Genomic DNA, 21,212 nt, shown 5'->3' with positions numbered 1-21,212 from the left:
ATGGTAGTACGGTAGATCATCCAACACTGACGGTATTAGAAAACTGCTGGGACTATGAACGATATCAAAATAGGGGTTTTGGTCCAGAGATTGGGAAAAGGGTTGATAAATATGGACTCAGGGACCTTGTTATAGTGCCATCTGTGGCAATAGGAAATGTGCCACCATGGTTTTATATAAGGCCACATGTTTATCATAGCCTGATGGAAGAAAATAAACAGTGGTGTGAAGAAGCTAATGTAGAAACAATAGTGGATCAGTATATTAGTACTCAGTTTTGTTCTTGCCTTGCAGTGTATACAGATGGTTCAAAGGATCCTATGAATGGGAAAACAGGAGAAGGTGTATTTATTCTTGAGTTCGATGTTAATATATGCAAGAGACTAACAAATGATGTATCAGTATATTCAATGAAGTGGTTGCGATAATTGTTGGATTGCAATGGACATAGGAAGTGCAACCAAGAAGAGTAGTAATATGTTCGGACTCTGTATTAGTTTTGTGTAGTTTAAAATCTGGAAAGTCAGAACGTGAGGCTTTATGGTTAGAAATATTTATGCTGTTGCTGGATTATAAAAGAATGGTAATTGAAATTCAGTTCTGTTGGATTCCTGCTCATAATAGCAAAAAAACTTAATTTTTTTTTGTGGATATACAGGTGTAGTTGGGAAGAGGGGAAATTAAAACATTTATTCTGAAAAATGGGTTAGATTGCTGGCAGAGACAATGGGGTGAAAGTAGTGATGGCAGAAATGTTTATAGTACAAGGAAATCTGTACGGGAGGTAGTGTCATATAATGGGAATAGAAGGGAGGACGTTATGTTGTGTTGGATGAGATTAGGGCATAATTTGTCTTATTTGAAATTGATAGAGAAACATGGTACTGGAATGTGTAATGGCTGTATGGTAGAGGAAACATTTGAACATGTATTATTACTTTGTGAAATGTATGATGTAGAATGAGAGGTTGTTTGACAGGGTCAGAGAGGTTGGACTTGAATGTGGAGTGGGTGATATTTTGGGTGGGGGATGATGGGAGTAGAGAGGTTGTTAGGGAAATATTTATTTTCTTCGAAATTCGGGGTTAGTTCATTAAGAGAATATGGTGTTTTCGGTAGGTCGTGACCGGCCTCACACTCCAGCACAGTAGATGGCGGTGTATGCACTTATTAGTTGGTTGCGAATCGCCAATCAAAACTTAAAGAAGAAGAATATCACGTGACATGGGTGGCTGAAGCACAACACAACATACGTGTCTGTCATGGTGGAGAAGAGAGTTTGAAATGTGAAATTCATAGAATCTGAAATAGCCATTTTAAATTTGCAATGGACATTGTGGTGTATTTGATTGCTGCAGCAATCCTTATTGTGTTGATCGTTTTTGCTGTGAAGGTACGAGGAAAAACAGAGGAAGGTAAGGAGTTAACTGTAGCTACCAAGCGTTTGGATAACGACACCAATACTTAAACAGCTAACATTAGCAATCGCGTTGCTATTCGTGTTTAACACTGGCTATTTATAAGTTAAAAGTAGAGGTTGTTTGGGTGTTTATTTTTTTTCTCCCTGTCACTTGCTCGTCATGACCTGTCAGTTCTCAATGTAGCTAGTTAACGTTAGCTAGCTAGCTACTGTTGTAGCTGACTAAGGAACATGTTGACAAGTTTATTTACGTTATTTCTCTTGCTATACTTAAGTCTCCCTCCCCTATTCTCTTACTCTACATTCTACTAGTAAACGTAATCGAGTCTATCTGTGCTCCCATTATCTGCCTTCCCTGACTCCCTCCATTAACTCTTCCCCATGTCTCCTGCTCTTTACCTCTCCGCATATGTGCACTCGTTTTGGGCCTAAATTTACCCGATAATCTGTAATTGAACCCCCCCCCCCACCCCCCCAGCTGATCGTGAACAGAGGCAGGATGTGTTGGCTCGGGTGGCAGCTCCTCGCCCGCAGGTGGCCGAGGAGCGTGGGGTGGGCATGCCCCGGCGCCGTAGAAATCTCAACAGCAGGGTAATGGCCCAGAGGCGAGCCCAGAGGGACGCATCCGACAACGGTAACACATCTGACATCCACACACACACACATGAGTATCACATGTGTTTCTACTGTGAAAATGAAGTTTCACAAATGTGTGAATGCTCCTTCAGACGACAGCCCTGTAGAAGAAGTGGCTGTGGAGGAACAGGAAGAAGAGGAGGAACAGCAGTTCCAGGCCACAGGGAAGCTTGGTGCCAAGAAGCAGAGGAAACTGGAGGAGAAACAAGCCAAACGGGCTCAGAGAGAGGTATTACCACTCTGGAACAGCTGGAGAACAGTTCTCCATTGGAGATTGTCCATTATATGTTATCAGTAGCATGTCAATCAACAGTAGGGCCGGGACGATACCAGTATCACAATACTCGTTAGTATTGTGGCAAGGAAACAAAACATGAAGCGGATTTAACTTCTTTAGGAAAACAGCCCTAATGTTGGAAACAAACATAATTATGTTGTCATCCAGTGTCACATTTATTTTCCAGCTATAGCACACAATATTTTACCCTGCTGGTCATCTATGAACATCTTGGCCATGTTCTGTTATAATCTCCACCTGGCACAGCCAGAAGAGGACTGGCCACCCCTCATAGCCTGGTTCCTCTCTAGGTTTCTTTCTAGGTTCTGGCCTTTCTAGGGAGTTTTTCCTAGCCATTGTGCTTCTACACCTGCATTGCTTGCTGTTTGCTGTTTTAGGCTGGGTTTCTGTACAGCACTTTGTGACATCAGCTGAAGGGCTTTATAAATAAATTTGATTTGATTTTACATTACAGCAGTTTTTTTAAAGGACCAAAAAGGACCAATCTGCTTCTTGTTTTCCTGTTTGCCATGAACAAAAATATTGCCTCACAATAATATTGCCCTAGTCAATAGTCTACAATGGCTTTCTCCCCTCAAATGGCGTTCTCCCTTCAGCAGCACTGCTTCTTCTCTCAGCTGCAATGCTGTGATAGAACCAGGCAGGTGAAGGGCATCCACCATATTGCTTTGACCCACCCTGCGTTTTCCAATCATTGTATTTTATGTTTGCAAGTGTTCTTCTTGGCGACTTGGTTTGATGCTGTGTTCCTCAGGCTGAGCTGGCAGAGAGAGAGGAAAGGAAGAAAATGCAGGAGCTCCGAGAGCAGGAGAGAAGCAAGGAGGATGAGAAAGAGAGACAACAGGAGCAGAAAGAGGTAATGAACACACACACACACTATCTCACTCTTTTGAACACAGATGCAGGTAGACACATCACTTATTATTCCCATTCTTGCACTCATTCCTTCTTTCTCCTATTATTCTTTTCTGTTTAGGAGGAAGAGGAGCGGCGGGCCAAAGAGGAGCAGGAGAAGGAGGAGGAAGAGGAGTACCTAAGGCTCAAACAGTCCTTTGTCGTCGAGGAGCAGGGTGAAGCTGATGATGTCACAGAGGAAGAGGTAGTTTACTAGTGTATTCACATAGTTCGGTTTAGGTGGCTGTCGACATGAACCCGTTTTTATCAAGTAGATTGGGGCTGGGCAACTGGCGGCCCACTGTCCCCCTTTTGTTGGCCCAGGGAGGGAGGGAGGGAGGGAGGGAGGGAGGGAGGGAGGGAGAAAGAAAGAAAGGAATGAAGGAGTGAGAGAGAGAACAAAAATATAAACGCAACATGTAAAGTGTTGTTTTCATGAGCTGAAATAAAAGATCCCATACATTTTCCATATGCACTGAAAGCTTTTCTCTAAAGTGTTGTGCCGTATGTCCACAAATTTGTTTGCATCCCTGTTAGTGAGCATTTCTCTTTTGCCAAGATAATCCATTTACCTGACAGGTGTGGTATATCAAGAAGCTGATTAAACAGCATGATCATTACACAGGTGCACCTTGAGCTGATGACAATAAAAGACCACTATAACGTTTCAAGGGAGCGTGCAGTTGGTATGCTGACTGCAGGAATGTCCACCAGAGCTGTTGGCCGACAATTTACTGTTAATTTCTCAACCATAAGCTGCCTTAGCAAGCTATTCTAGTCTAGCTTTTCCTGCATGGGACTCCCAAGAGCTAAGGAGCATTTCTTTAAGGAGAAGCCAGTATTACCTGAAAGATAGGTAGGCTATGACATACATTTTTTATATATATATATACATCTATATCAATTTAGAACAGGATTATCTAGTTTGGATAAAATTTCAATGGCGTTGGGAGAGACTGCTAGAGAGTGCCTCCGGGTGCACTGATTTTAAAGCAATGATATTTGACTGATAGGCTGTTTTAAAACTCAGCAGCTGCAATAATAGAAAAATCGTTATAATTAAAAAAACAAGGTCACCCCCGAAAGCCAGATGGAGTTGGGTAAATTAGACAAGCATTCTGTATTTTTATATTACTGTAGTGTAGGTTATGCTGCAGCAAATGTAGACCTACCTGTCAAAATAAAAATATTTTGTTACCATGAGATGATAGGTCTCCATGCATTGTGAACTGCACTCCATACTGAGATGGGCTGTCTGTCCCCACCCTGAAGGTTGATTCATCATGCAGAGGCCGTAGAGAAGCCACATTTAGACATCGCATGTAATTTAACAGTTCCATTTCACTATGTTTATGTAAATAATTTACCGGTTTCTCGTAGTTATTTATCCCGGGAAAAGGGAGTAGTTTTGGGTGGTAAATCTTGGTAACCTGGATTCCTGGCATGAAATCCCTATTTTATGTAAATGTTTGTTCTTTTTTTATAGTCACGCAACCTTCTACAAGAGTTCATCCAGTACATCAAGGTATGAGCAGGAACCTAACCAGTACCATATACACTGTGTACAAAACTTTAGGAAAACCTTCCTAATATTGAGTTGCACCACCTTTTTTCCTGCAGAACAGCCTCAATTCGTCAGGGCATGGAGACTCCCAGCTCCGCTAAAACCTTTAACAACAATGTGCTGTTTTAAAGGGAATGTTAAAACCAAATAGTTAACATTTATTTAACATCATAACCTCTTGAAGAGAATAGTCAGACCTACCACAGTTCTGATTATTCCACATTTAGCTCTATCATGGTTATAGGCTATAGCAATTAACTGCATGCTTTTCATGATCAATTGATCATGTCATTTCAGAAGCGTGAGGATAGCCTAACCATTTTTTATTTCTTTATTTGTAACTTTATTGGACTAATGTCATCACCACTAGATTGCAAGCAAATCAAACACTGGATAAAGCCATCTAGTGTATCCCCTGAATGTTAACTAACCATATTGACATGATCTGTTATTAGCTAGGTAGCCAATTTGACATCGTCCATTAATCAATGTAGCCTATCATGTCTGTCCACACAGCAATTGTGATTAAACACTCTTAAAAACAATGTTGAAAAGGGAATAGTGTTAACTTAATTAGGTAGGCCTATGTTGGTTGGAGAAAAAAATGCATTACCACTACAGTGCATTCATGGGGCGGCAGGTAGCCTAGTGGTTAGAGCATTGGACCAGTTGCTAGATCGAAGGTTGCTAGATTGAATCCCCGAGCTGACAAGGTAAAAAGCTGTTGTTCTGCCCCTGAACAAGGCACCCCACTGTTCCTAGGCTGTCATTGTAAATAAGAATTTGTTCTTAACTGACTTGCCTAGTTAAATAAAAAAGATAAATTCAAAGTATTCATATCCCTTAGTCAACATTTTGTTCTTACAGCCTGAATTCAAAATGGATTAAATATATTTTAATCCTCACCCATCTACACACAAAATCTCATAATGAAAAAGTGAAACGTTTTTTGATATGTTTGCAGATTTATTGAAAATGAAATATCTAATTTACGTAACTATTTACACCCCTTTGCTTTGACACTACAAATGGAGTTCAGGTGCATCCAATTTCCTTTGATCGTCCTTGATGTGACGACAACTTGATTGGAGTCCACCTGTGGCCAATTAAATTGTTTGGACATGATTTAGAAAGAAACGCCTGTCTATATACAGTACCAGTCAAAGGTTTGGACACACCTACTCATTCAAGGGTTTTTCATTATTTTGACTATTTTCTACATTGTAGAAAAATAGTGAAGACATCAAAACTATGAAATAACATGTGGAATCATGTAGTAATCAAAGGGTTAAACAAATCACAATATATTTTATATTCTTAAAAGTAGGCACCCCTTTGCCTTGATGACAGCTTTGCACACTCTTGGTATTCTCTCAATCATCTTCATGAGGTTGTCACCTGGAATGCTTTTCCAACAGTCTTGAAGGAGTTCCCACGTGTGCTGAGCACTTGTTGGCTGCTTTTCCTTCACGCTGCGGTCCAACTCAACCCAAACCGTCTCAATTGGGTTGAGGTCAGATGATTGTGGAGGCCAAGTTATCTGATGCAGCACTCCATCACTCTCCTCCTTGGTCAAACAGCCCTTACAAAGCCTGGAGGTGTGTTTGGCCATTGTCCTGTTTAAAAACAAATGATAGTCCCACTAAGTGCAAATCAAATCAAATCAAATTAATTTATATAGCCCTTCGTACATCAGCTGATATCTCAAAGTGCTGTACAGAAACCCAGCCTAAAACCCCAAACAGCAAGCAATGCAGGTGTAGAAGCACGGTGGCTAGGAAAAACTCCCTAGAAAGGCCAAAACCTAGGAAGAAACCTAGAGAGGAACCAGGCTATGTGGGGTGGCCAGTCCTCTTCTGGCTGTGCCGGGTGGAGATTATAACAGAACATGGCCAAGATGTTCAAATGTTCATAAATGACCAGCATGGTCGAATAATAATAAGGCAGAACAGTTGAAACTGGAGCAGCAGCATGGCCAGGTGGACTGGGGACAGCAAGGAGTCATCATGTCAGGTAGTCCTGGGGCATGGTCCTAGGGCTCAGGTCCTCCGAGAGAGAGAAAGAAAGAGAGAAGGAGAGAATTAGAGAACGCACACTTAGATTCACACAGGACACCGAATAGGACAGGAGAAGTACTCCAGATATAACAAACTGACCCCAGCCCCCCGACACATAAACTACTGCAGCATAAATACTGGAGGCTGAGACAGGAGGGGTCAGGAGACACTGTGGCCCCATCCGAGGACACCCCCGGACAGGGCCAAACAGGAAGGATATAACCCCACCCACTTTGCCAAAGCACAGCCCCCACACCACTAGAGGGATATCTTCAACCACCAACTTACCATCCTGAGACGAGGCTGAGTATAGCCCACAAAGATCTCCGCCACGGCACAACCCAAGGGGGGGGCGCCAACCCAGACAGGATGACCACAACAGTGAATCAACCCACTCAGGTGACGCACCCCCTCCAGGGACGGCATGAGAGAGCCCCAGCAAGCCAGTGACTCAGCCCCTGTAATAGGGTTAGAGGCAGAGAATCCCAGTGGAAAGAGGGGAACCGGCCAGGCAGAGACAGCAAGGGCGGTTCGTTGCTCCAGAGCCTTTCCGTTCATCTTCCCACTCCTGGGCCAGACTACACTCAATCATATGACTCACTGAAGAGATGAGTCTTCAGTAAAGATTTAAAGGTTGAGACCGAGTTTGCGTCTCTGACATGGGTAGGCAGACCGTTTCATAAAAATGGAGCTCTATAGGAGAAAGCCCTGCCTCCAGCTGTTTGCTTAGAAATTCTAGGGACAATTAGGAGGCCTGCGTCTTGTGACCGTAGCGTACGTGTAGGTATGTACGGTAGGACCAAATCAGAGAGATAGGTAGGAGCAAGCCCATGTAATGCTTTGTAGGTTAGCAGTAAAACCTTGAAATCAGCCCTTGCTTTGACAGGAAGCCAGTGTAGAGAGGCTAGCACTGGAGTAATATGATCCAATTTTTTGGTTCTAGTCAGGATTCTAGCCAGAATGCTGTGGTAGCCATCCTGGTTAAGTGTGCCTGGAATTTTAAATAAATCCCTGACAGTGTCACCAGTAAAGTACCCCACACCATCACACCTCCTCCATGCTTCACGGTGGGAACCACACATACAGATATTATCCGTTCAACAAATCTGTGTCTCAAAGACACGGTGGTTGGAACCAAAAATCTTACATTTGGACGACTCAGACCAAAGGACAGATTTCCACCAGTCTAATGTCAATTGCTCATGTTTCTTGGTCCTAACAAGTATTTTCTTATTGGTGTCATTTAGTAGTTTCTTTGTAGAAATTGTGAAGGCATGATTCACGCAGTCTCCTCTGAATAGTTGATGTGTCTGTTACTTGAACTCTAAAGCATTTATTTGGGCTGCAGTCTGAGGTGCAGTTAATTGCCTATTTCTGAGGCTGGTAACTCTAATGAACTTATCCTCTGCAGCAGAGGTAACTCTGGGTCTTCATTTCCTGTGGAGGTCCTCATGAGGGCCAGTTTCATCATAGCGCTTGGTTTTTGTGACTGCACTTGAAACGTTCAAAGTTCTTGAAATATTCCGGATTGACTGGCATTCATTTCTTAAAGTAATGACTGTCGTTTCTCTGCTTATGAGCTTTTCTTGCCGTAATATGGACTTGGTATTTTACCAAATAGGGCTATCTTCTGTATACCACCCCTACCTTGTCACAACACATCTGATCGTCTCAAACGCATTAAGAAGGAAAGATATTCCACAAATGAACTTTTAACAAGGCACACCTGTTAATTGAAATGCATTCCAGGTGACTACCTCATGAAGCTGGTTGAGAGAATGCCAAGAGTGCAAAGCTGTCATCAAAGCAAAGGGCGACTACTTTCAAGAATCTCAAATATATTTAGATTTTTTTTGGTTACTACATAATTCCATGTGTGTTATTTCATAGTTTTGGTGTCTTCAGAATTATTCTACAATGTAGAAAATTGTGAAAATAATGAAAAACCCTAGAATGAGTAGGTGTGTCCAAACTTTTGACTGGTACTGTAAGGTTCCACAATTGACAGGCATGCCAGAGCAGAAACTATACCATGAAATCCAAGGAACTGTTCATGGAACTCAGAGAATTGTAATGCGACATATATCTGGGGAAGGTTATACAACTATTACTAGAGTGTTGAACGTTTCCAAGTGCACATTGATCTAAGTCGTTGGAAAATTGACAAAATATGGAACTACCCAGACTCTGCCTAGAGCTGGCCGTCTGACCAAACTGAGCAACCGGGTAAGAAGGACCTTGGTCAGGGAGGTGACCAATAACCCAATGATCACTCTGACAGAACTACAGAGTTCCTTGGCTGAGATGGTAGAACCTGCCAGAAGGACAAGTCTTTACAGTACTTCACCAATCTGTGCATTATGGGTGAGTGGCCCAACAGAAGCCACTCCTGAGATAAAAAGCACATGACATCACGCCTGGATGTAGACTGATAATTCAAATTGAACTATTTGTCCTGAATGCAAAACGCTGTGTGTGGAGAAAGACGGGTGTGAGCTGTGCCTGGTTAACACCATCCCTACCATGAAGCATGGTGGTGGCAGCATCATGCTATGGGATGGTTTTCAGCTACAGGGACTGGGAGACTGGTAAGGATAGAGAGAACAATGAATGGAGCCAAATCCGTAATGAGAACCTCCCCCAGCGTGCAAACGACCTTAGACTGGGGCGAAGATTTCCATTCCAATAAGACAATGACCCCAAGCATACAGCCAAAGCAACACTGGAATGGCTTCAGAACAAGAATGTGAAATGTTCTTGAGTGGCCCAGTCTTGAATCTCATTTAAAATCTGTGGAAAGTCTTGACGATTGCTATTCACCGCCACTCTCCATCCAACTTGACAAAGCTTGAAAAAATCCTTGAGGAAGAATGGAAGAAAATTCCCATATCCAGATGTGCAAAGCTGATACATGCCTACCAAAGATGACTCAAAGCTGTAATCGGTGCTTCTACAAAGTATTGACTCAGGGGTGTGAATAGTTAAGTAAATGAGATATTTCTGTATTTTATTTTCTATAGATTTCTAAAAACATGTTTTTACTTTGTCATTATGGGATATTGTGTGTAGATGGGTGAGGAAAGAATCTATAATTTTGAATTCAGGCTCTAACACAACAAAATGTGGAATAAGTCGAGGTATGAATAGTTTCTGTTTAGCCAACTGTGCAACATTTCTACCGGTAGATTGCAATGTAATATTTGTATTTTAATTTTATTGCATTTTTTATTTAACTAGAGAAGTAAATTAAGCACATTCTTATTTAACAAGAGTCAAAAGGCCTCCTACGGGGACCTGGGCTGGGATTAAAAATGTAGGACCAAACATGCATCACAAGAGACACCACAAATCTACATAAAGAGAGACCGAAGACAACACAGCATGGCTGCAACACAATATGCGTAAACATGATCAGCTAACAGTACATCGGCAGTCGAGCCCTTCTTGACATGCAGAGCCCACAAAGGATGGGAAATTATCCTAAACCACTCACACTATGAGGTATAGTTAACTTCACTTGTATTTTAGATCACCCAAATGTCAACTTAATTGTAGCCAATATTAAGAGAGATCGTGAGGCTATCGTCATGTACAGTTGAAGTCAGAAGTTTACATACATCTTGGCCAAATACATTTAAACTTAATTTTTCACAATTCCTGACATTTAATCCTAGTACAAATTCCCTGTTTTAGGTCAGTTGGGATCACCACTTTATTTTAAGAATGTGAAATGTCAGAATAATAGTAGTGATTTATTTCAGCTTTTATTTCTTTCATCATATTCCCAGTGGGTCAGAAGTTTACATGCTACCAAATACTAATTGAGTGTATTGCCTTTAAATTGTAGCCTTCTTTCTACAAGCTTCCCACAGTAAGTTGGGTGAATTTTGACCCATTCCTTTTGACCCCAGGTTTGTAGGCCTCCTTGCTCGCACACGCTTTTTCAGTTCTGCCCACAACATTTCTATAAGATTAAGGTGAGTGCTTTTTTATGGCCACTCCAATACCTTGACTTTGTTGTCCTTAAGACATTTTGCCACAACTGTGGAAGTATGCTTGGGGCATTGTCCATTTTGAAGACCCATTTGCGACCAAGCTTTAACTTCCTGACTGATGTCTTGAGCTGTTGCTTCAATATATCCACATAATTTTCCCCCCTCATGATGCCATCTATTTTGTGAAGTGCACCAGTCCCTCCTGCAGCAAAGCACCCCCACAACATGATGCTGCCAGCCCTGTGGTTCACGGTTAGAATGATGTTCTTCGGCTTGCAAGCATCCCCCTTTTCCCTCCAAACATAACGATGGTCATTATAGCCAAACAGTTATTTTTTTGTTTCATCAGACCAGAGGACATTATCCAAAAAGTATGATCTTTGTTCCTATGTGCAGTTGCAAACCGTAGTCTGGCTTTTTTTATGCCGGTTTTGGAGCAGTGGCTTCTTCCTTGCCTGAGCAGCCTTTCAGGTTATGTTGATATAGGACTCATTTTACTGTGGATATAGAGGCTTTTGTACCTGTTTCCTCCAGCATCTTTACAAGGTTCTTTGCTGTTGTTCTGGGATTGATTTGCACTTTTCGCAGCAAAGTACGTTCATCTCTAGGAGACAGAACGCGTCTCCTTCCTGAGCGGTATGATGGCTGTGTCGTCCCATGGTGTTTATTTGTGTACTATTGTTTGTACAGCTGGACGTGGTACCGTCAGGCATTTGGACATTTCTCCCAAGGATGAACCAGACTTGTGGTCAACAGTTTTTCTTAGGTCTTGGCTTTCTTTTGATTTTCCCATGATGTCAAGCAAAGAGGCATTGAGTTTGAAGGTAGACCTTGAAATACATCCACAGGTACACCTCCAATTGACTCAAATGATGTCAATTAGCCTATCAGAAGCTTCTAAAGCCATGACATCATTTTCTGGAATTTTCCATGCTGTTTAAAGGCACAGTCAACTTAGTGTATGTAAACTTCTGACCCACTGGAATTGTGATACCGTGAAATAATCTGTTTGTAAACAATTGTTGGAAAAATTACTTGTCATGCACAAAGTAGATGTCCTAACCAACTTGTCAAAACTATAGTTTGTTAACAAGAAATTAATGGAGTGGTTGAAAAGTAGTTTTGTCTCCAACCTAAGTGTATGTTAACTTCCGACTTCAACTGTATCTGAAATCACATGATCAATTGATGTTTACTGGTGATGAAAAGCATGCAGGTAGGCTGTTTGCGGAATAATTATGATGATAGAGCTACAGTAAATGTCAGCAATTGTTTTGTATGGAATAATCAGAAATGTGTAGTTCTGACTGCTGTTCAAGAGGTGATGTACAACCAAATACTTAACATTTATTCAACATTCCCTTGAAAAAGGCACACAGTTGTCAATGGTTTTAGCAGAGCAGGGGGTCTCCTTGCCCCCCTACAGGCAAGTCGATTGCTCTGCACCTTATTGTGACATTTTATTGTTAACAACGTATAGGTTTTTTACCCTCTTTTCCTCTGGTTATCTCTCAGGACTCCAAGGTCGTACTGCTGGAAGACCTGGCGTCACACTTTGGAATGCGCACACAGGTGATGGCAGGAAAATGATCAAAGGGTGCCATGAGTGCAGGACTATGATTCCTGCACTCAATGGTCTGTTCTCATTTTGAAATATGTATGTCAGATTGTGTCTCCACAAGGTTCAAGGTTATATTAGTGTTTTTTGTGGTGGTTGAGAAAAGGGAGATTGGTCATCATAACTAATCTTTGCTCACAGGATGCAATTGCGAGACTGCAGGACCTCTTAGCTGATGGTGAACTCACAGGTAAGTGAATAAAAGTGTGTGCCAAAATTAACATTATTTCTCTGAGTAAATGAGTACAGTCAGGCACTCTTGCTTCTCTGCTGTCTGACCGTCTTTATTCTCATTATTTTCTTCAGGAGTGATCGACGATAGAGGGAAGTTTATCTCCATCACGCCAGAAGAGTTAAACGCTGTGGCTCAGTTCATCAAACAGAGAGGGAGGGTCTCTATCAGCGAGCTGGCCCAAGCTAGTAATTCACTCATCAACCTCACGCCCGAGATACGTAACACCGCCTAATGGGGAATATACAGACACACACACAACACATTGAGGACAGATTTAGCCAAAGCTAGAAACTCCCTCATCAATCTACAGTAAAACCTGAAATATTCAATGCTGCCAGATTTGTGATGCCAAACTCGGATAAGTAATGAAGCATAAACAAACAGATTAGACAACTCATGCTGGTACAGACTCAGAATTATAATTTCATACACTGAATTATTGGATTATTTTGAGTGTTCTCATTATACTCAGTATACGGACTGTATATGAATAAAGTCGACATGTGAATTGGATTTTGGATGTTTCCTCTTTTTATGTCTATTTCCAGCCCATATTTATTTGTATCTTAAACTCGGCCATACAATCACTACCCACAGTTATACCTTGAGTACGTTGCACATTATTGCAATCTTAGAACAGATTTATGTTCCAGATTTCTTAGCATATTGTTGATTCCTTGGTGGGATAAATATGAACCTGTCAGAGACAGGTATATCATTTTACAGTATGCAAAAATACTAATTTACGCTTTGTTGGATTTGCTAGTTAATTACATAATATCCCTGACTAATTGTTTGCACACCGTTGCACTCGGGTCGTTAGTAGTTACCACAGCCACAAAGTCATAAACCAATTTATCCTTTAAAAATATGATTTTACACCTAACCTTAGCGGTGTCGTTAGCTTCATGCCTAACCGTAATCTTAAATAAAGACCAAAAGACACATGATTGTTTTCAGGAAGTTTTACGATATAGCCTTTGAGGCTGTGGTAACTAGTGACAACATTGCACTCGTGATTGTAATTTCCGGTCATCCCGGAAGACCGTCTACGAGCCAGCTTTAGCCAAATGAAAGTTAGATAATTCCGTGCTTTGAATTGGCTTTAGATTATGTCGGCGCAGAAAAAAACATATATTTAGCCACACCCGTGAGGCACTTATATACATTTAAAGAAATAGATTGTATGTTCGTGGATTTCCTTGTATTCGTATCTCTGGTAAGTACCGCTAGCCTAGCTATTTCCGAAAGAACAAGCTTGTGTAGAGTTATTATTGTGCGCGTGCATCTGAAATAGCAAGCGCATGCTAGCTAGCCTGCTATAGTTACTTGACTGACAACTGATTCTCAGGACACGAGATAGGCATTGCGAAATTGCACATGTACAACCTGACTACACACCCTTCAGAAAGTATTCATACCCCTTGATTTATTCCATATTTTATGTTACAGCCTGAATAAAACATTTTATTCAATAGATTTTCCCTCATCCATCTGGACACAATACCCAAAAGTGACAGTGAAAACATGTTTTTAGAATTTAAAAAGAATCAATTGAACATGAAATACAGAAATATCTAATTTACATAAGTATTCACACCCCTGATTCAATACTTTGTAGAGGCAATTTAGGCAACGATTACATCTGTGAGGTTTCATGGGTAAATCTTACTTTTTCCACACCTGGATTGTGAATAATTTGTCCATAATTTGTCCAAATTGGTTGTTGATCATTGCTAGACAACCATTTTCAGGTCTTGACGTAGATTTAAGTCAAAACTAATTTGGCCACTCAGATACATTCACTGTCTTGGTAAACAACTTCAGTGTAGATTTGGCCTTGTGTTTTAAATTATTGTCCTGCTGAAAGGTGAATTAATCTCCCATTGTCTGGTGGTCAAGTCAGCTTTCCAGGTTTTCCTCTAGGATGTCTGTTGCCTGTGCTTCACTCCATTCTGTTTATTTTTTAACCTGAAAAACTCATCAGTCCTTAACGATTACAATCATACCCACAACATAACGCAGCCTTCAAGATGCCAGAAAACAGTACTTTGGGGAGTGGTACTCAGTAATTTGTTGTATTGCATTTGCCCTATATCATAACACTTTGTATTCAGGACAACAACAAAAAAGAGTATTGCTTTGCCACATTTTTTGTAGTATTACTTTAGTGCCTTGCTGCAAACAGGATGCATGTTTTGGAATATTAGTTATTCTGTACAAGCTTCCTTCTTTTCCCTCTGTTAATTAGGTCAGTATTGTTTAGTAACTTCAATGTTGTTTAGCCATCCTCAGTTTTCTCCTATCACAGCTATTAAACTCTGTAACTGTTTGGCCTCATGGTGAAATCCCTGAGTGTTTTCTCTCCTCTCCGGCAACTGCCTGTGTCTTTGTAGTGTAAAGTGTATTGAATGGGATATTGAATGTCTGCTTTTTTCCCCTACCCATCTACCAATAGATGTGAGGCATTGGTAAACCTCCTTTGTGGTTGAATCTGTATTTGAAATTCACAGGTCAACTGGGGGACCTTACAATTATCTGTATGTGTGTGGTACAGAGATGAGGTAGTCATCTCATGCTTTTACTCCTGAACTTATTTAGGCGTTCCATAATAAAATGGTTGAATACTTATTGACTCAAGACATTTCAGCTTTTCATTTTTAATACATTTGTAAAAATGTCCAACATTATTTGACTTTGACATTATGGGGTATTGTGTGTTTGTGTCTACATTTTAATCCAATAAATTCAGACTGTAACACAATCAAATTTGTAAAAAGTCAAGGGGTCTGAATACTTTCTGATGGCACTTTAGCTTGCTTTTCAGACAATATGCTGAACAATAGACAATTCAGTTGTCACATTACTACTTTTTTTTTGTGGCACTTGGTTATCCCTAGCCAAGTAAAACTCAACTCCACTATGTTGATGTGAAGTACATTGTAGAGTTGTGTTTTACTTGGCTAGGTTATCCCTTAGCAGCAAGTAGCTAGCTAGTCTACATGTTCATCTTATAGTGGGTTAGTGCTAGTCTAGCTGCTGGTAAGTGAAGGGTTAAGTGACAGATGCCTTAATAATACTGACCCATTCCACAGATCTCTCACTCACTTCTTAATTTCAAGTTTCCCAACTTCAGGTTTACAGTGTCAAATGTTCTTACAACCTGCAACAGCATTCTGTGCTGCGTGGTTATTTATTGCATAAACTCTTCTTATTTCTTAGTTGTACATCCATTGAAGTCATATTATTACAGCTAACCATACACATGATTTGTCTGAAACAGTTAGACAATCTAGTAAAACACTTTGCCTAAATGGTGACATTACATCTATGTATTTGGCAAGTTTTGCAAATTCTCTGAGCAACAGTTGACTGTACAAATTGTTATGGATGGGGATACATTGTGTCTCCCTTCCAGCCATGACTCTGAGCATGTCTCCGGCTGCGGTTTGCCAGTGCTTTACTTTGGTGTCCCTTTGCACGTCCATCGCTGACCCCAACTGGATCCAGGTCAGGAACAGTACTGACCCCGGAGGAAAACAAATAATCTATGGAGTGGCCTTCACACTGCACGCTGCCCAGAACATCACTGACACAGGTAGGGAAGGGCAAGACTGGACTGTCAAAGAAGAGATTGTTTGACATTTGTCTTCTATTTCTACTACCAGACAGTCGTCATCTGTTTTGACACTGTATCACCCACATATATCTGGTAAAGGCCTATGTACTGTACTCGTCCGTAATTCCATGTTTGTGATCTTAAACGTATTTACTTTCTGCTTATGCAGAAGCCTGGGAGTGTGGTGTGTGTTTGTGTGTGGAGTTGACTGAGAGTACGTGTGTGTTCCCTCCCTGTAGGTCCTCTGGGTGGTGTTAACGGCTGGGGGATGTGGCTGCTCTATGCCCTGGCGGCTCTGTGCTACACTGCTGTCCTGCTCTCCAGCTCCTCCTTCTTATTGGACTTCTTGGGGACTGGGATGTCCCACCCTCGACTGGTGGTGTCACTCCACATCTCCACTGGTAACCTAACTTTTCTCCCTTTGTCTATCTGTCTCACTTTTCTTATTCTCTCTTTCTTTCTCCTTCGGTCTCAATTGCTGCCGCTCTGTTTTTCTCTGTCTGTTTGTCTCTCTTTCTGAGGGTTTTATCACTATACTGTCATTTTATATATTTTGAAATGTTTAGTTATTTAGCAGACACTCACTCCACAGTGACTTACAGGAGCAATTAGGGTTACGTGCTTTGCTCAAAGGTACATTTTTTATTTATTTAGTCGGCTCAGGGATTTGAACCAGCAACCTTTTGGTTACTGGCCCAACGCTCTTTTTTTAAATTTTATTTTTATTTTACCCCTTTTTCTCCCCAATTTCGCTGTATCCAATTGTTAGTAGCTACTATCTTGTCTCATCGGGCTTGGGAGAGACGAAGGTTGAAAGTCACGCGTCCTCCGGTAAACAACCCAACCAAGCCGCACTGCTTTTTAACACAGCGCGCATCCAACCCGGAAGCCAGCCGCACTCCGAAAATGTGTCGGAGGAAACACCGTGCACCTGGCAACCTTGGTTAGCGCACACTGCGCCCGGCCCGCCACAGGAGTCGCTGGTGCGTGATGAGACAAGGATATCCCTACTGGCCAAACCCTCCCTATTCCGGACGACGCTAGGCCAATTGTACGTTGCCCCACGGACCTCCCGGTCGCGGCCGGTTATGACAGAGACTGGGCGCGAACCCAGGGTCTGGTGGCACAGCTGACGCTGCAGTACAGCGCCCTTAACCACTGCGCCACCCGGGAGGCCCGGCCCAATGCTCTTAACCACTAGTCATAATTTGAAGAAGAGTATACTCTCACAGGTCTCATAAAATATGAAGTGTCATAAAATGACATGTCATGTTTGCAGAGCCATGTTGGTTTACATCACTCTGCAGTTCTCTCTGGGATTAATTAGTTTATCATCCTCTTGCTCTCTTTCTCCCTTTCACTCTCCCCAGTTGTTTTCCTAATGTCCGTGCTGGGAGTGTGTGGGGCATGCCTGTACGTCATCAGCGGCAACCTTCAGGAGGGCAAATTTGGGCTACTGTGGGACTGGGTAGGGGGCTGGACCTGGCCCAGGTCTGGGTCTTGGTCTCCTAGGCCTGGCACCAGAAGCCAAGGAGTGGCAGCGGGGATGCAGGCTTACCCAGGGGAGAGCTTCTACATTGCCATTCTGGGCCTACTTTTTTCCTGCCTGGCTTCCGTGATCAGCCTGAGTTGCCCGGGGGACCCCACCTCTACCCAGAGTGACTACACAGCCGTGGTGGAAGGGGACGACAGTGACACAGAGCCCCTCACCCCCAGGGAGCAGGGAGTGGGGCAGTCTGACGGAGACAACAGGGGGGAGGAGTGGGCAGGAGAGGTGGTCCCTGAACTGAATCAGGTGGAGGTGGATGGAGGTGGAGACTGCTAAAGGGGGTTCTGTTTATATGTGTAGCCCAAAAGGTGAACTGTGGTTTGGTTTCTACTAGAATGCGAACCAGGATCACACATGGCCTGTAACAGACTTTATTAGACAGCAGTGCTGGCCCCTTCCCTGGTCATGTTTTGGTTCCTTTTAATGCTTCACTTGACCAAGATAGTAGAATCCTGTCAGGAGCCAAAAAAGAGATCCGATACGTTTTCTAATGTTCTCTTAATGTTTGTCTGCCTAAACTTCCCTCTCGGGTCAGTGTGTATACAGTTGCACAACATACATTTTAAAAAGAATAACATCTTTCCCTTGTGGGAGTTTAGGCCCAGAGTCTCCAACTTCACTTGACCAAGGTCAATAGTTATTTTGCTTGCTGTGATGGTTGAAAAAGTGTGCCACATGTTTAAGCTATTTCTGTCTGTGTGACCAGGGCAAGTGCGTTATACAAATTATATGCTCTTTTCAATATAGTTGAACACGTGGCGTCACTTGCATGAAGGGATAGTAAACTCATCAATGGGAACAAGCGTTGACCCTGTTCCCATTACTGCAAAATAACCACTGGGGTGTGTTCAGGTTCAGCGAATGGTTTCATCAGTTCAAAACCAGAAAATATGTTCAGTTGAGCATAAGATGAACTATAGCCCATGTTTGTACAATCACCTATTCTCCTCTTCTAGTTATAAAAATCCCTACAGGAAGGTTTTTTAAAAATGATTTTTGCAGGTTGTTTTCTAACCTATGCATTATCTTAACTTCTTAAACCCTTTGCACAGTCTTTCATAGTGACACTTGAAGTTTCCCAAATGGAGGACAGAAATCCAATAGATTATTCATAGATTTACCTGAAGTGTACTGAAACTAGAGTTTCCTTTGAGAAATTAAATTTAAAAAGCCCGTTTGGCTATTCTTGCCACTAGCTTTTATCACTTTTAATTGATACACTATTTATTAATGCATGGATGTTTACTACTATAGGAAGAATTGAGGGGGATATGACAGCTTGCCGTTCCACAACAGGTAGTGTAAATACATGGCTCTTGCCTTTATATGACTTGATATACTAATGATATTAAAATATGATGTATTGAGTATTTTATGTATTCGAATGTTTCTGGTTTCATAAAATGTTGACACTGCTATTGGTTACTAGATAATACATATCACTGTGAAAATATATTCCAGTTTGGCATCTTTAGATGGTTACATTACAGCACAAACCACTCTATAAAGCAGGGTTATCCTGCTTAAAGGCAACCAATAAAACATGCTCCTTGATGGTGTTTGGTTGCAGATGATGTTAGGACCATGGATATTGGCTTAATTAATTAAGATAGCTAAGAGCCTGCCTAGAATCAGGTTTTCCTTACCTACTTGTTTCCTGGACACAGATTAAGCCTAATCCTGGATTGGGAAACATGTTCAATCGAAAAGAAAAAAAAAGAGAATCTCAAGACCAGGCTTAATCTGTGTCCGGGAAACTATCCCTCAATCTCTTCCTCAGGTACATAGGAAGACATTCCTTCTCTTATTCCAGGGTCACAGTCCCATCTCTATGAATCAGACTGTTCATTGTGATTGTTTGTGATGTTATTTATTCATTAAACAGTTTTTGTGTTTAAGTGAAATGTGTGAATGCATTTTCTTCCTGTTCCAGAACAGAAGTGTCCAGTTCCTCTTATTCCCACTCATCTGTTTGTGTTGATATCTCATCTCTGACACTACAGGTTTATTTCCAACCAACATCATCAGGACATGATCTTAATGCAAAACCATGAGATCATCTAACACATTATTTTGCTTGCTGGTATGCAAATGATCAGGTATTAATTTAGAAACAACATGGTTAAATGATAATTACCCAGTAATAATCTACAGAATGAATTACTTTTTTTGGTGGGGGGGGGTTCATTTAAACAAGCCCCCGCAATAGGCACCATTTTGTAATAGGTTATGAAATTGTGTGAATTATATCAAAGTACCTAAAGCCATACAAACACTGGCGGTAACAGTACCATAAACTCAATTGCTACCCAAATTCACCTTGTGGGAACATCTTGTCATCAAATGAGACATCGAGTAGGGGTCTAGGGATTTTGTCTTAAACCAAGTTGAAATCTGAACCCTGTCTTTTGTATAGAGTAAGTATCCTGGGGTGTATGTGACTATATAGGGACTGATGACCTCTCCTCTTCATGGACAGTCAGATGGCTCTAAATATATCACAACACGGTCCCACATGTCTTTCTGAATGCATATGCAGATTTTAGGGTTAGCCAAACAGAAGGACTCTCTGTGAACATGATGTCCCCTCTACAAGCAATGACTTCAGCAGAGAAACCACTCATTGGTAAATAGAAATAATCAGTTTCTTTCCCCTCCCGCCATCTTTCCCTCTACTCTGTCACATGAGTCCAGCCCCATCTCTCATTGGACAGAAACCATTGCCATAGTAACCTTGACAAATTGTTGATGTCGCCAGTGAATTTGTGAATGGAGAGGACAAATGCAGGGTATTTGAGCATATTTTAGTGGTGGTGTTGCGGTCATGGGTGAGTGAGTGGTATCCTGTGTGTACACCACACACGCATGTAGGTACATGTGTGGACGTGCTAGCACTGGTTTACTGTACAAAAATATACGGGAATTTACAGATTTTCATGTAGATAGTTTGAAATATGGTGCATTTCCAAAACATGTATTTATTTTATAACCCTAATATTCACACTTTTTGCTAGGTAAGTCGGACATATTTTCAACAAAGCGCGTGTGTGTTTGCGCACGCGTGTACTTTATGGAGGCGGATGGAGGGACGAGAGGATGCTATTGGTAGCTCAGAGGGGCTGGGACGCGGTGAGAATTACTACAGTTCATCTCCACATGGAGGAGTGGAGCGAGGGATGAAGAGAGAACCGACAGGGACGAGCCTACTAGTGGAGTTGTGAGATTGCTCTTTGTATACCTTCTTCCACTCCCTCAGTTTTCCTCTGACTCTCCTATTCTCCCCCTAAGTGACATTCAACTATGGCGGCTCAGAAATTAAAAAAGAGG

The 21,212-nt window shown here is 41.7% G+C and overlaps 2 protein-coding genes across 2 annotated transcripts; both read left to right on the top strand.

The window, feature by feature from the left end:
- Nucleotides 1-1,209: 1,209 nt before the first annotated feature.
- On the top strand, nucleotides 1,210-13,230 carry ddrgk1 (DDRGK domain containing 1). The gene is made up of 9 exons (XM_020457329.2): nucleotides 1,210-1,415; nucleotides 1,899-2,054; nucleotides 2,149-2,285; nucleotides 3,109-3,210; nucleotides 3,331-3,453; nucleotides 4,735-4,773; nucleotides 12,380-12,436; nucleotides 12,624-12,672; nucleotides 12,789-13,230. The coding sequence occupies exons 1-9, from the start codon at nucleotides 1,328-1,330 to the stop codon at nucleotides 12,947-12,949; spliced, it is 912 nt and encodes a 303-aa protein (XP_020312918.1). The 5' UTR covers nucleotides 1,210-1,327; the 3' UTR covers nucleotides 12,950-13,230.
- Nucleotides 13,231-13,329: 99 nt separating this feature from the next.
- Nucleotides 13,330-19,783, top strand: LOC109867983 (uncharacterized). The gene is made up of 4 exons (XM_020457330.2): nucleotides 13,330-13,936; nucleotides 16,136-16,315; nucleotides 16,576-16,737; nucleotides 17,707-19,783. The coding sequence occupies exons 2-4, from the start codon at nucleotides 16,138-16,140 to the stop codon at nucleotides 18,159-18,161; spliced, it is 795 nt and encodes a 264-aa protein (XP_020312919.1). The 5' UTR covers nucleotides 13,330-13,936; nucleotides 16,136-16,137; the 3' UTR covers nucleotides 18,162-19,783.
- The last annotated feature ends 1,429 nt before the right edge of the window (nucleotides 19,784-21,212 follow it).

Source organism: Oncorhynchus kisutch, linkage group LG23 (assembly GCF_002021735.2).
Source record: "Oncorhynchus kisutch isolate 150728-3 linkage group LG23, Okis_V2, whole genome shotgun sequence".
Lineage (NCBI taxonomy): Eukaryota > Metazoa > Chordata > Actinopteri > Salmoniformes > Salmonidae > Oncorhynchus > Oncorhynchus kisutch.
The sequence above is the reverse complement of the archived record's forward strand: the minus strand, read 5'-3'. Positions and strand labels throughout refer to the sequence as shown.

Excerpts from the sequence above, each read along its gene's own strand:
- ddrgk1 (XM_020457329.2), top strand. The coding sequence starts at position 1,328 with ATGGACATTGTGGTGTATTTGATTGCTGCAGCAATCCTTATTGTGTTG. Across the intron at positions 2,055-2,148 it reads GAGGGACGCATCCGACAACG|ACGACAGCCCTGTAGAAGAA; the intron begins GTAACACATCTG and ends ATGCTCCTTCAG. Across the intron at positions 12,673-12,788 it reads AGCTGATGGTGAACTCACAG|GAGTGATCGACGATAGAGGG; the intron begins GTAAGTGAATAA and ends TATTTTCTTCAG.
- LOC109867983 (XM_020457330.2), top strand. The coding sequence starts at position 16,138 with ATGACTCTGAGCATGTCTCCGGCTGCGGTTTGCCAGTGCTTTACTTTG. Across the intron at positions 16,316-16,575 it reads CCAGAACATCACTGACACAG|GTCCTCTGGGTGGTGTTAAC; the intron begins GTAGGGAAGGGC and ends CCCTCCCTGTAG. Across the intron at positions 16,738-17,706 it reads GTCACTCCACATCTCCACTG|TTGTTTTCCTAATGTCCGTG; the intron begins GTAACCTAACTT and ends CACTCTCCCCAG.